Source organism: Neofelis nebulosa, chromosome 3 (genome assembly GCF_028018385.1).
Source record: "Neofelis nebulosa isolate mNeoNeb1 chromosome 3, mNeoNeb1.pri, whole genome shotgun sequence".
NCBI lineage: Eukaryota > Metazoa > Chordata > Mammalia > Carnivora > Felidae > Neofelis > Neofelis nebulosa.
The window spans coordinates 60,072,434-60,086,032 of NC_080784.1; the positions used below are offsets into that span (position 1 = coordinate 60,072,434).

Genomic DNA, 13,599 nt, shown 5'->3' on the forward strand with positions numbered 1-13,599 from the left:
ACCACCTCCTTTCAGGCAGTTCTCTTAGCAAATTTACAGAGTAATATTTTCAAAACATTTAAATCATTTACATGTTTTATCTATATGCTAACAGCATAATTTTTCTTTTTGAAAATAAACTGAAGTGAAACCTTGTGGTAAACCTGTGACTTCTCGCTGACAAGCGGAGGCTCTATTCTATTGCTGGAAGTATGTACATCCTGTTACTCAAGGCAACATCTATTCTCTCGTTGCTCCTTGCCTGCAAAGTATAGAAGTGGCTTTGTAACCTGAGAGACACATCTTATTTATCACCCCTCGGAGGCTGCGTGCCCCAGGCATATTGGCCTGCACTGCATAGAGCAGCAGTCAAGTGCGAGGACTGTTAGAGATATAATTAAAGGCCAAACCACACATTGTCATATAGATTTTAATAGATTTTTCTGATTAACTCATCACAGTAATCATTTTTACTGTAATGATATGCAGCTTTACTACACTAGTATAAATAAAAACAGATAAATACAGCTCTAGGCAACATCACAGATTAACAAACTAAGCATTCTTCATGAACCAAAACTGAAAACAATTATTAATAAGAGATGCTGACACCCTTGCCCATTCTCATCATACCTTCTGAAAAAGGGTACTCCAATAAGGCGCTCCACTGATTATATTGGTCAATTAATTTGCCAATTAGCCAGGCACATATATTTCATGGTCTCTAGTATTTCATCATTTGGTTGAAAAGCAGACACACCTCAACGTATCAAAAAGAAAAGTGGAATAGATAGTATTACCCAAGAAAACCACTGAGTGCATTAAAGATATAACACTTTTCCTGTATTTTAGCAGTAAGACACATCAAGGGATAGAAATATACCGAGAAGAAAATTAATATCCACCTTGAATATCCACCCTGAAATGTCAGTCTGTGAAGCAGGATGGGCAATGAAAGAAGGACCTGAAATCAAAAAGGACTCATGGAAAATAAAATCCATGTGAGGTCTGACGTTATGAAGCTATCTGCAAAGAAACTAGTTTCTCCTTTGAAGGCTTATAACTCAAGAGAACCTATTCAATAGCCAATGCTGAGGAGTTCACACTGCAGATACACTTAGGACAAGCTACACGGGTAAGATACACAGAAGTATTGTTTAGAAAAGATTTCACTCTGGATGGCCAAATGAAGGGATCATTAAGAAAGCTTGAAGTTTGCCAAAGGGAGGAAATAAACTAAAATTCAAAATACTGATTTTAGGCAGATAGCAAAACTAAGAATATTCAAAGAAATTCCTAAAATGTTGCTCAACTTTCAACTGTCATCCTAATATGGCTTCATGATCTAATAAAGCTTCAAGATCTTATAGATACATTATTTTTAAGAACTAGGAAGTGAAGAATCACTTCCAAAATGTAAAAACGGCTTATTGCCAGTTATGTGTCAGAAAATGTCTGTCTGCGAAAATTCATTTCCTACCAAAAATGCGTAAGCCCAGAATATTTAGGCCAGTCCTACAAGTAAACCTCCTTTGCTGATAGTGAATTAAGACCATGATCAAGACAGACATTTCCAAAAACAAAAATCCCAGACACACCCTAGGACATTTTCAACGCATCCTGCAAAACTCTGCACTGTGGATATTCAAAACAGTACTCACTGATGGATGTGACAAACCCAAAGACTCAAAGGTTATGTTCATATTAAAATTTTAACTGCTACCTTTGCAGTGGTTTTCAATTTTTTTTTCTTAAAAAAGGTTAATACCCCTTAACTTTTGGTTTTAATCTGCAAAGTGATTTGTCATATTTTAACTTCCTAGTTAATGAGTCAAAATGTATACAGGTCAGAAGACATAATCCAGAGGATGGCAGTGAAAGATCAGAAAAAGGTTTATGTACACATTGAATCATAGACAAATAACCACAACCTCTTTTTAAACCCTTGTTCCCATTGTAAACTTTGTTCATAACTCCATATTTGTAAGTCTGAATTAGTCTATAAAAATCACATTAAAAAGGTAAAATTATTTAAGCGCGATATTAACTGATCTGTATTTTATAAATTTTAATCCATAAAAATATAAATAAGAATGGTAAATTTTTAAGAAAAGAAATATACATTTAGTGCAAGTTATGAATTACATTTCTTCTTCAGTGTCAGCAATAAAATATCTTGAGGAAAGAAAAATGATCTAATTTCAAGAAAAAAAAAATTCCAGTGTTTAAACATGCAATTAATTCCAGATACAGCTAAACAGAATACTTCCTTCTCTTTACTGTCAAAGCAGCAGCATTTTGTTTCTTTATGCTGAACAGTACTTGTATATTATAGTAGTTTTAGAATAGAAAATTTGCATAAGACCAGGTCACATTATCCATAAAGTCTGAGCAGGAAAAAAAACAAGAAAACTGTTTATCCTTAACAAGTCAAGTTTCATTGTTGTTGATTCTGAACCACAATGCACACAAGCTGAGAGCTTTTGTTCACACTTCATTCGAGATTTTACCTGTTTGATTAGCCTTTGTTGTGGTACATGAGACAGCTCCAAGCATTCAGCGATGGTACACACTACATGGTTAATGGCACAAGAAACACTCCCTTCTTGCGATGAAACTTCAGTAAAATCACAGTACATCTCAATATGAGAAAGGACTGTTTCAAAAGGGTACACCAATTTAAAGAGGTTTTGTTGCAGCTCAAGAGAGAAAGAGAGAGGGAGAGAGAGAGAGACAGAGAGAGAAATAAAAGCTCTTCTGGAATGTAGAAAGATAATGCTTAACTATATAAGTCATGAATTAAACAGAACAGTTTTGATACAAAAGGGCAAGACCCTGCAGTCTTATAGATGGCTCAATTCAAATAATCCCTCCAGAATAGGGACTGATAATGCGTCTTTGCAAAATGTTGGAGTAACCGGCCAGGTGCTCCAGGACTGCGGCGTCCTCTCCGTTGAGGCTCAAGCCTGCACTATCACGGCACGTCCTCAGCTGAATGCATCCAGTGCAGAACCACAGGAGATGATTTGCTGCTCTTCGTTAGATGGGGAAATACCTCACTCGTCTCCTTCTCTCTCTCCTTTCCCTCCCCAAACAACTCCTCCATGCCACCAGCATTATTTGCAAACCATGTTGCAAAAGCCTGGGTTTTACATTTTCCTTTTTTTTTTTTTTTTTTTAAAGGAGGAAAAAAAAGTAGACGACTCCTTCAGGTTAAAGAGTTGTGCTATTCAATAAACGAACTTCCTCTTCTGTTTCCTCTCTCTCCTCATCTATAGAATTCAGTTGAACATTATTGAAGCGGGGTCTTGGTTTGCCGTCTGGGCCATATGACGGAGGATATCTTTTTTTGTTATAATGCCAAGGAGGCGCCTGAAAGGAATAAGCAGAAGAGTGCTATTTAAATAAAAGGGAAAAGAAAAGAAGAGCTAAATCTATAGCTAACACTTTTTGTTGACAGGAACAGAGCAAAGCAAGCATCGTGATTTTGAATTTTCAGAAAGTGTTTTACTGGTAAAGATAATTAAATTAGCCAGCAACCATCCTTTGATATAAAAGTATTATGGTCACTAATAAGACAATGTCCTTTCCACTGAGACTCTGAGGACTGCATGCCTCACTGAAGTAGAGGTATTCTGATTAATGTATGCCAACAAAAAAGTAACAAAAAAATGGGAGGACGTATAAAATAAGAGATGACACTGATCCCATTTGAGAAGGAAAATTAATTCCCATGACATCAAGAAAGCAGTAAAATGTCTGATGACCAAATCTCAATATTCCACGGTTTTAAAACCAAACTTAATCAACTTTAAAAAATAATGTAAAGATTGCCCAGTTGTATGCAGAATCTTCATGAAAGCACATACAATTGAGATAAAATGCATATAAAATGGTCAACAAAGAACTCTAATCCCAAACTTCAGAGCCCCAAGAATAAATCTATAAGACAACCCAAGTTTCTAGTACACACGTCAATGTTTTCCTCTTTTGATTTTGGCCAAAAAAGTTAATATACAGTGCTTTTATGAAAGTCTTGGTTGTTAATGCTCACATTAAAAGATAGGTGAAAAATCAAGAAGCAGTCCTAAAAGATTATTATAGGTGAAGCAGAAAGCAAAATGAATGAGTAGCTATTTATTATTCTGGTTAGTAGTTTTTTAAAAAAGGATGCATGAAACACTTGTGAAATATTAGCATACAACAGGAATACATAATCAGTTGTGTACTTAAGCAAACTGGGACAGGTTTTATATAGGTATGACAATTGCAGGGCAAAATAATTTCAGGCATTAATAGCTAAAGCCAGACGATTTTTTAGGTTATATGATTAAGGTAATTCAAACTTTATCTTTAGTCATGAAACCACTAGGACATAAACCCGGTTAAAACAAATGCATTTGACCCCAAGAGCTGCTCACAGCATTCTGGAAACATCATACAAAAGGGGCACACACATAAACTAGGTACAGGTTACTAATGAAATGGCAGGACACACATTCTTGATTGTGAGGGTATGCAAGGTGTTGCAGAAGAAGAATTAATGCCAAGATCACAAATATATACAACATTACACTCTAGTTAGTGTGCCCATAAAAAAAATCTGTTTAACATTCAGCAATTGTAACATTGCTAAGCTCCATTAACAATCATTTACGAGCTTAGATTTACCACAAGACTACCACAAGATTAGGAAACATAAAAAAAGAAAAAGGGTTCGGTGGGTTTGGTGGGGCAGACATTTTTAACCAGTCAGGCATCTTCTGAGACCGGTGTATCCACTAAGGTAGACAGACTTGTGTTTAAGAATGTCCAATGACATTTACTCATTTAACTACCAAACTGTTTACAGTTCTTAAATTGCAACCAATGATTTTGATGAGAGATGGTAACTTTTGCTTACTTCCTGTGGATGGAATTTTACAAATATCTAAATTTATCTTACAGACATAGTTTATGAGATAGAAATGTTAACTGGCAGCATGTAGGATTTTTTTTAGTTCAGCAGGTATCTGGGAAAGAGAGAACTGAACAGTTCACAAGTTTCATGCTTCCTGACTTCTAAGGTATCTAATGAGGAGATCTGATATATCTAATCACCAAGGGTTCGACGTGCTGCTTTAGTTGCTCGAGATGCTCTAATATGTTCTTCTTTGTGATGATCCCCAAGACAATCCTGAAACAGATCATGTTATGCTAATAACTGTGAGAAATCAAAGTAAAAAAGGTTCCAGTCATAATGATAAAGAATGAGAGAAAAAATAAAAACATGAACCATAAGAATGCTTTTAATGAACTTTAGAAAAATAAAAACAAAAATGATTTGAAATCCCAGGTCCCATTTGCACAAATTCTACTGACTTTCATAAGAGACATGATACTATTTTTAAATATTGGTGGGTTGTTTTCCTTTTTAAATTAAAAAGCAACCCTATAAAAGTTCACAATGAAGTCGACTATAAAGAAAAGCAAAAAAGAAACAGTAATAATACACAGCTATAAACCTCTAAAATTTAGTTTCATTTTCAGTGTTTCTTCTTTAGAGGAAAGTATTTTTCTAATTGCTAAAAAGTTAACAATGCGGCAGCTATGATTTGGATCTACCTCAGCAGTGAAAAGGTAGAGGCTTAGCCTTAATTGTCTATGAAGAACTAAGAAATCGCTTGGATCTTACTATTATTTCATATTAAAATTGATGGCATTGTGCACTTAAATAATGCCAACCAATATTAAAAAAAGAAAACAATTTTCAGGATCTGCTTGAAAGCCACTTCCTAAAATAAACTAGTAAGATGTGTTTATGATTAGGGGTCAAGATGACTTTTACATTATGCACTTCATTTTCTTTTTTTTTTTTTTAATTTTTTTTTTCAACGTTTTTTATTTATTTTTGGGAAAGAGAGAGACAGAGCATGAACGGGGGAGGGGCAGAGAGAGAGAGAGGGAGACACAGAATCAGAAACAGGCTCCAGGCTCCGAGCCATCAGCCCAGAGCCTGACGCGGGGCTCGAACTCACGGACCGCGAGATCGTGACCTGGCTGAAGTCGGACGCTTAACCGACTGCGCCACCCAGGTGCCCCTGCACTTCATTTTCTAAATGATTATTTCTCAGTTAACCTACAAGCAAAATGATGGACATAAATTCTCACAAGGATACTTGTAAATAATTTATTAGAACAAAATCCTGGTTACTGGTTTTAGAGTGGAAGCCAATGAATTCTACTACAATATATGGCAACATAGATAATCAATGTCAAAAACCTTAGAAAGCTTTAGTCATGAAATTCTGGAAGCCCATCCAGAATGCCCTTCAGGGTAACTAGACATTTCCCTGAGGATCTAGTTAAGTCAACTTTACTATTCAACTGCCCTTGAACATTCTGACTTCTTCAAGAATGTCACCAGGGTATTTCACTTAGTCAAAGTAGTCTGGGACTAGAGATGTGTCAGTTATGAAACAGCTATTAAGGATGATGCCTGGGTGTGGGGGTGGGTAAGCAGGAAGAGCAGAGATTGGGAAAGGCAGAAATAGAGTTTCTGCTAATGCTTTCTCATTATTTAAAATAATGTACTGACTTAAGAACAAAGATAAATTGCAAAGTTCTCCGAGCATGGGAACAAATTCTCCCTCCAAAAAGGCTTAGAAAATGCACTCATGAAATAAAAAATGGATACATAAAAGAAGCACTTAATCACTCAATAGATGTTCTTCTCTAAGTGTGTGAGGGAAAATAAAAAACAAAAAAACACATCAATTCATTTTAATTTATAGCTGGAGTCAGGAAATAAATAGTTGACAATTAAATAGTTTCAGTTTAATTCTTACTCATTCTTTTCTATCCAATTATATACAGTGATTAATTTCAGTTAGTATATTAGTAAGCTCCACCAAATCACAAGATACAAAATGAGGAAAGTTACAAATTTATGAAGGACCAAATGGCAAATTTAGAGATTTACAAAGTAATCTCTATATTACAAAGTAACGGCCCTAAAAAAGGAGGACAAACGTGTATTTCCTTTCCAATGAAGAAGAGTGATTTGAGAATAAGGCCAGGTTCACTGCTACTTTATTAACTTCCGGAAGTATAAAGAAACTCAATGCAAAATATAACTTACATAATTTGCTATTTCCCTGTGGGGCTAATAAGCAATGACGTAAGTATAACAGAGCATGACCCAACATTTCCCCAAAATATGTTCCAAAAAGCACCAGTCCAAGGAGTTTGGCCCTCTTTCCTCCATTAAAAAAGAAAAAAAAAACAAAACAAAAAAAAACAAAACAAAACTGCATGTTCAAACAAGTTTGGAAAACTATATTTCCTATTATCCCTGAGATTCAAATAATATCAACATTATAAGTTTTGAGATATTCCACAATAAAGAAACCTCAACTGTATTTAATCCAGTAACCTCCAAACCTATATGGTCACAAAACTCTTTCTAAGCAATGCTTATTTAACATCCTGCTAGTTCCACCAACACTAAAAAGATTTTGAGAAATTCTGCTAATTAAAATATACGGGAAATATATAACTGACATCTTTAAAATTCACAGACACACTTCCCCCTCATCTCTCTATTCTCATTTTCTACTTGCATCTACGAGTCTGGACTTGTTGCACCTCTTTCCCCAAACAGTTACTTTCTACCTCTGTGGACCCAATGTGAACTATAAGATGCTGACAGTTATCCGGATCTTCACACTATCCACTAAAATACAGAAGGTATGGTTTCTTTTCTAGGTTTAAATCATTTAACTTCAAGTGAGAATAAAATGCTCTACCTTCCTTACATACTGCAAAGAAAATAAAGACCCAAGAGCTACCACTCCTAATGATCTCTTTCTTTCTCTCTCTATATATCGACTTATTTTCCTTGAAGTACAGAAATAAGGAATTATAATCAAGGCAATTAAACATATTCTTTTAGAAAAAGCTACCCCCTCACCAAAGCTTTCTTATAAACAGGCAATATCAGGTAAGATTTTAATTAGCTGTCCTCCCCCACCCCCATTTTTTAAGTTTTACACTGTATTTTCCTTTGTAATATTTGTGCTGCCAAAAATCTGGAAATTAAGCAGCAAAGTGAAATATGGTAACTGACCCATCCAGCTTGGTGATCACAGGTAATCATGACTAGAGAATGACATTTATGTGTGTTAGCACATAAAAGGACACACCATGCCAGGCAAAGAGAATAACTGGAAGCAAGTAAAAATTGTAACAACTCAGCTTAGTTTCTAACTGAGCCATTTATAATTAAAAGGGTCCCCAAAGCAGTACAAATTCATAAACAGCTACCCCATTTAACATGTATTTATTAAGTTTTTAAACAATGAAGTTTGGTACTACTATTATTATTATGTTATATTTTTGTATTTATTTTTGAGAGACACAGAGAGACAGCACAAGTGGGGTAGGGGCAGAGAGAGAATGAGACACAGAATTCAAAGCAGGCTCCAGGCTCTGAGCACAGAGCCCGATGTGGGGCTCGAACTCACAAACTGTGAGATCATGACCTGAGCCGAAGTCGGACAGCCAACCGACTGAGCCACCCAGGTGCCCTGGTACTATTATTTTTTTATTAAACATTAAAAGTTATCATATCTCTTCTCCAATCAGTATCTGTGATATTTAATAATTTGAAACTTCCTGCCTTTAATCAAGAGTTTTGTACCTTCAATATAATTTATTTCACACTATTTAGAGTGATTTGATTTGATTTGATTTGATTTTTTTGAGGGAGGGAGAGAGAGAGCACAAGCAGGGAAGAGGCAGAGGGAGAAGGAGAGAGAGAATCCCAAGCAGGCGCCACACCCAGCGCAGAGCCCAACGTGGGGCTCAATCTCACAGCTATGAGATCGTGACCGGAGCTGAAATCAAGAGTCAAATGCTTAGCCGACTGAGCCACTATTTAGAGTGATTTTAATTGGTTAGCATAGTGAAAACACTGAACTTGGATCTAATTCTCTACCTTTATATTTCTATTCCTAACCTAGTATGGCCTAATGTATTGTTCAAGAAAATTGTAGTAGTTTAAGAAATCACAAAGAAAGAAGATACACTCTACTGGTCATTAACAGTGTAAAAGCAGCAGCAAGAGATCGGGTTCTAAAATTGGAAAGATACTCGATTCCCTGAACCATGACTTACCACCCACATGACTGGGCATATTATGAAACCTCTGAGCTTCAGTGACTACACTGTAAGTCAGGGAGGCTGCCGCCCAGTTTGCAGAGATATACAAAGTTAAATGAGAAACACAAGGTGCTCGGTACACAAATTTCCTTCCCTTTTTTTCTTTTTTCCTCCTTTCTTTAGAAAGGGGTCATGTGTTTTGCCACTCACATATTTTGTACAAACCATTTTTCTTTTTAAAAAAACCTGCTGTGATTCTCTAAAGTGTTTACTATTTCAACCAGTTTCAGGCTGTGCAGGCTTATGCATAATCAAGAGTACCTTCGTTTCTCACTTCTAGCCTTCCCGTTATCAGCCTTCAGATAAAACAACGTTCTTAAGTATTTCAACTAGGAACAGTAATGTGATGGAAGCAAAGGGGACTAGAGAGAGGGAGCAGGCGGGGAAAGAGACCCCAGGTGCAGGGGGACAGGGGAGCAGAGGCGGTGAAGCAGGAGTGCGTCCGCTGAGCAGCCCGAAGATACCATCCCCACTGTGTCCCTTTGATATCTGCCAAGCAAAACTTGTCAATATCCTACCCTGGAGAAACACTGGTAGTTCATGTGGAAAGGACAAATAAATTAATCAACTTACACATTTTAAATACATGAGTGTTTGTCATTAGCAGTTTATATAAAAGATTTCTGGACGGAAAAGGTAGAGAAGAGGAAACAAACATTTGCCAAAGGAGGATTTAAGCTAATTTACAAATTTAATTATATATTATTTCCCTCATTATATGATAAGTAAAATAATGGCTAAAATAGCGAGCAGCAAAATATCTAGAAAGTTTCTATTGAACTAGAAAGTTATATTAAAAAATGAAATACTTACAAAAAGAAAACAGGTTTTTCTCTACTCCGTACAGGTTAGGTCCACTCCTCCTCTAATAGAGGAAATACTCTAAGCTCAGTGTGCATGTTGGAGGTGTTTCAGAACCTCTCTGCCAACTCTGAAGTGTTCCTGACAAATACTACTTTATGTTTTGGCAAAGATCTGGCAGTTGACAATGTTTTTATTCTTGGTAAGTGTCAATTTGATCAATACTGATCCTGTACTTATAATAACCACACTAAAAAAATAGACCTTCCCACTCGGAAGCTGACTTACAGTCCTTCCTAATAACTGAATTTGAATTCCACTAAACAGTATCATAAATTCCAGTAAGCGAACTGATTTCTTTCACCAAACTTACCCATTGTGAGTTACAAGGCATTGCCTCAGACCCAGCTTTCGGAAAATATCCACCACTATCTCCATTGGGGTGTGATCTGTCACTGTGAAAGGGCTCATGTCAAGAATGCTCCGAAGCTTCAATGGCCGAGGACTTTCTGCCGGAAGAGATGGGGTGTGCTGCGCAAAACACACACGAGAACTGCCCACAATGCCTTCTTGTTTTTTTCTAGCACTTTCTGAAAAGAGATAGAGAAGACCAAAACTTAATTTGTTTAGGGGTAATCTTTCTGGGAGACTTTAAAGAATAAATAAATGTATCCCATGACTTTTGGTCCCTTCATTTTTTCCTATCTTCTACCCCAAGAAAGGAATCAGCTGAAAACTGACTTAGTAATTTCTTATATTTGACAGAATTAGAATACACCAATAACAAATCATCTTCGTATAAATAAAATATTTTTAGTACATCAATTTTCTTCACTGGGGCTGAAGCCATTTTCTAACTTTGGGGGAAAAGGAAGCATGTTTGAAATATGGTTTTTAAAACCTGCACAAATTATGAGAGCATAGTTTATCATAGGAAGCCATCATCAAGCACTGGGTATTGTATGGAAACCAATTTGACAATAAATTTCATATATAAAAAAAAAAAAAAAAAAAGGAAGCCATCATCAAATAACACCTGCCTGTGTTAAAATGTCACTCATCCTGCAGAAGTGGGGCTAATGTGAGTTTCACTCTTAATTCTGACTATGTTGCATATACTCCAACCTCTGTGAATCAGCTAGTTCTTTCTCTTTTCTAATGTTAAAGTTTCATTTTCTGGGTGAGTATGAACATCAATAGGTGGGTTTAAACTACAATTATGCACATAATGGACGCACTTTTTTTTTTTTTTTTTGGTTTTATTTATAAGGGCTCTGCTCATTTCTCTCTCTAGTGTGGCTCTGCTTCAAGTGCTTCTGTTTGCTGCCACTCCCACTCCTACTTTTGAAAGTGCCAGACAAGAAGGGGTAAAGATACAGAAAACTGCACAACAGAGATCACAGGAGGAAAAAGGAAACTCATGAAATGGAGAGAATACAAAAATAAAGAGCTTTATGTTTCTATTTGGAGTTAGTATGTATTCAAAACGTTCACAAATATGCTATTTGCTATACTAAACATATTTTAAACATGAATTTTGCTACAAAAATACTTAAGCCAAAATAAGAAGCATCAGTCCCAAGTTAAGAAGCAGATACAGAATTCATAAACAAATACTACAATTCTTTTTACTCCTTCTGACCTCTAAAGCCTTATTTAACTGTGTTGTGAGACATTCAGGTAGGAAGGCGCTAACTGAAGTTCTAATGGCTAATACTTACTAACCCACCTTAAAAACATGATAAAGGCATGGAAAAGAAGAAATCCCATTTGCAAATGATGTAAATGATTTTTGAAAAATGCTCCTTAGGTTGCTCTTAACCCATAGAAGCCTCTGACTAATGACCTGTGAATGGTGGAGTATAAATACTATTATCATATATGACAGATATTCTGAGTTAAAACCAAGCCCACTCATCAAACTTAAATACCTTAAAATAACAAATATTCTATCATCAATGAAAATATGCTATAGACTGTTTAGATAAATCATTTAATGACAAAAGTTTCAGAAAATTTTAGAATAAGTCATTAACCTAATTTATTTTTTAATTTATTGGAATGTTCCTTTGAAATAACAAGGCACAGGCTAGTGAACATTCAGCCTGACTTAAATTTGTCATTTAAGTGAATACAGTAACTATTTTAACAAGCATCATTTACTGAATACTTACAAAGTGTCAGGACATCTGCTAGGTTTGTTTTCCTTTGTTTGAAAAAAACAATTTTTTGAATGCCATCCAAAGGCTTTTGAAGCAGAAAATATCATCATAGTTTTCATTTTCTGATATGATTCAGACAGTTTCTTAAAGTGTGCATGCAGGAAAGAGTTACACTTCCAGGAGAATGGAAATGGTTCTTTTCTAACAAAATGTCCAAATGTAAGTAGTCACCTTTTTCCCCACAAATTTTATGTCTTATTTTTCCCATTCATGTTAATATACTCTCAAGGGCTTGACTTCTCAAAACTTCTCAAAAAAGAAAGGTACATGAGCTGTCCCCTTCATTTTTGACAATGTGAAACCTGGTAGTGATAGAGTCCAAAAACACTCCCCAGGGATCTAGAATTCTTACATCACTTGTATTGACTGTAGAAAGCAAAAAGGTCTCTAAATCCACAAAATGGTATTTCAACTAACCAAGCAGGTATAAAGTTTATTTTAACTACTATAAAGAGATAAACAAAAAGCTTGCTTGCAATGCACATTATTGAGTAAACTGTATTTTAAGGTTTCTAAGGTTGATAATATTGCTATGGAAGGGGAAACCTTTAATGAATTAGTTCTCCTAGGTATGCAAGCCAAAGCTTTATTCCGCAGAAAAAATCTTGAGGGGACAGGAGAGTATAATTAAGGGAAGAGTCTGTCACTGTGTCACGTACCATACTACTGTGTTCATATGTCAATGATATTTAGGCTTTCATACACTGAGAATCTCCCTGTAAAACTTACAGCTCCTATTACATAAATAGAAATGAAAAAGTGTATTTTCATGACTCAAGTTGGATAATAGGAAAGACTATTCACACCATAAATGTTAAATATGCTTCATTTTAAACAAATCTATAAAACATCCAGCCTCACTTAATCTTGACACAAAAATGCAGGAAGAAATCTCTCCATTTGAACTAAACTTTAACACAGCAAACTGTCATTCACTGCTGGTGGGACTACATGGCATAATCACTACTTGGTGCAATAGGAAAATATCTTAAGACATTACAAATGCACCTAACTCTCTGATCCAACTTTCTACTTCTAGTAATTTTTGTCCATTTGCACATAGGCACAGAGTCAAAAATAGGAGATTATCAAATATATGAGGGAGCAATTTCTATCATAGCAGAAAATTGTAAACGTCTTAAATGTCCATCAATGAGGAACTGATTTTAGAAATCATGATGTATCCCATGGTACATCTACTTCAAGAAATACTTTGTAGCTTAAAAGAATAGAATGAAGAAACTTTACATACTCATTTGGGTAGATGTCTAAGAAAACATTGCTTAGTGAAAACAAAAAACAAAAAAACAAAGTACACATGTACTGGATAGCATGACACAGTTCGTTTAAAAAGATATATATATAAGTATAGAATAATATCTACAGAGTACATAAG

General features: G+C 35.5%; 1 protein-coding gene across 4 annotated transcripts in view; it reads right to left on the reverse strand.

Annotated features, from left to right (window-relative positions):
* Positions 1-393: 393 nt before the first annotated feature.
* The window catches only part of CLCN3 (chloride voltage-gated channel 3), a 97,697-nt gene continuing 84,491 nt past the window's right edge, over positions 394-13,599 (reverse strand). For 2 of the 4 annotated variants that reach the window (XM_058720915.1, XM_058720917.1), the window contains 3 exons: positions 10,355-10,571; positions 5,080-5,155; positions 394-3,351 (listed from right to left, as the gene is read on the reverse strand). In XM_058720915.1, the coding sequence (XP_058576898.1) occupies positions 3,193-3,351; positions 5,080-5,155; positions 10,355-10,571 (452 nt within the window). In that variant the 3' untranslated portion in view covers positions 394-3,192. The remainder of the gene's footprint in view (positions 3,352-5,079; positions 5,156-10,354; positions 10,572-13,599) is intronic. The other 2 variants (XM_058720918.1, XM_058720919.1) reach the window with 1 other exon arrangement.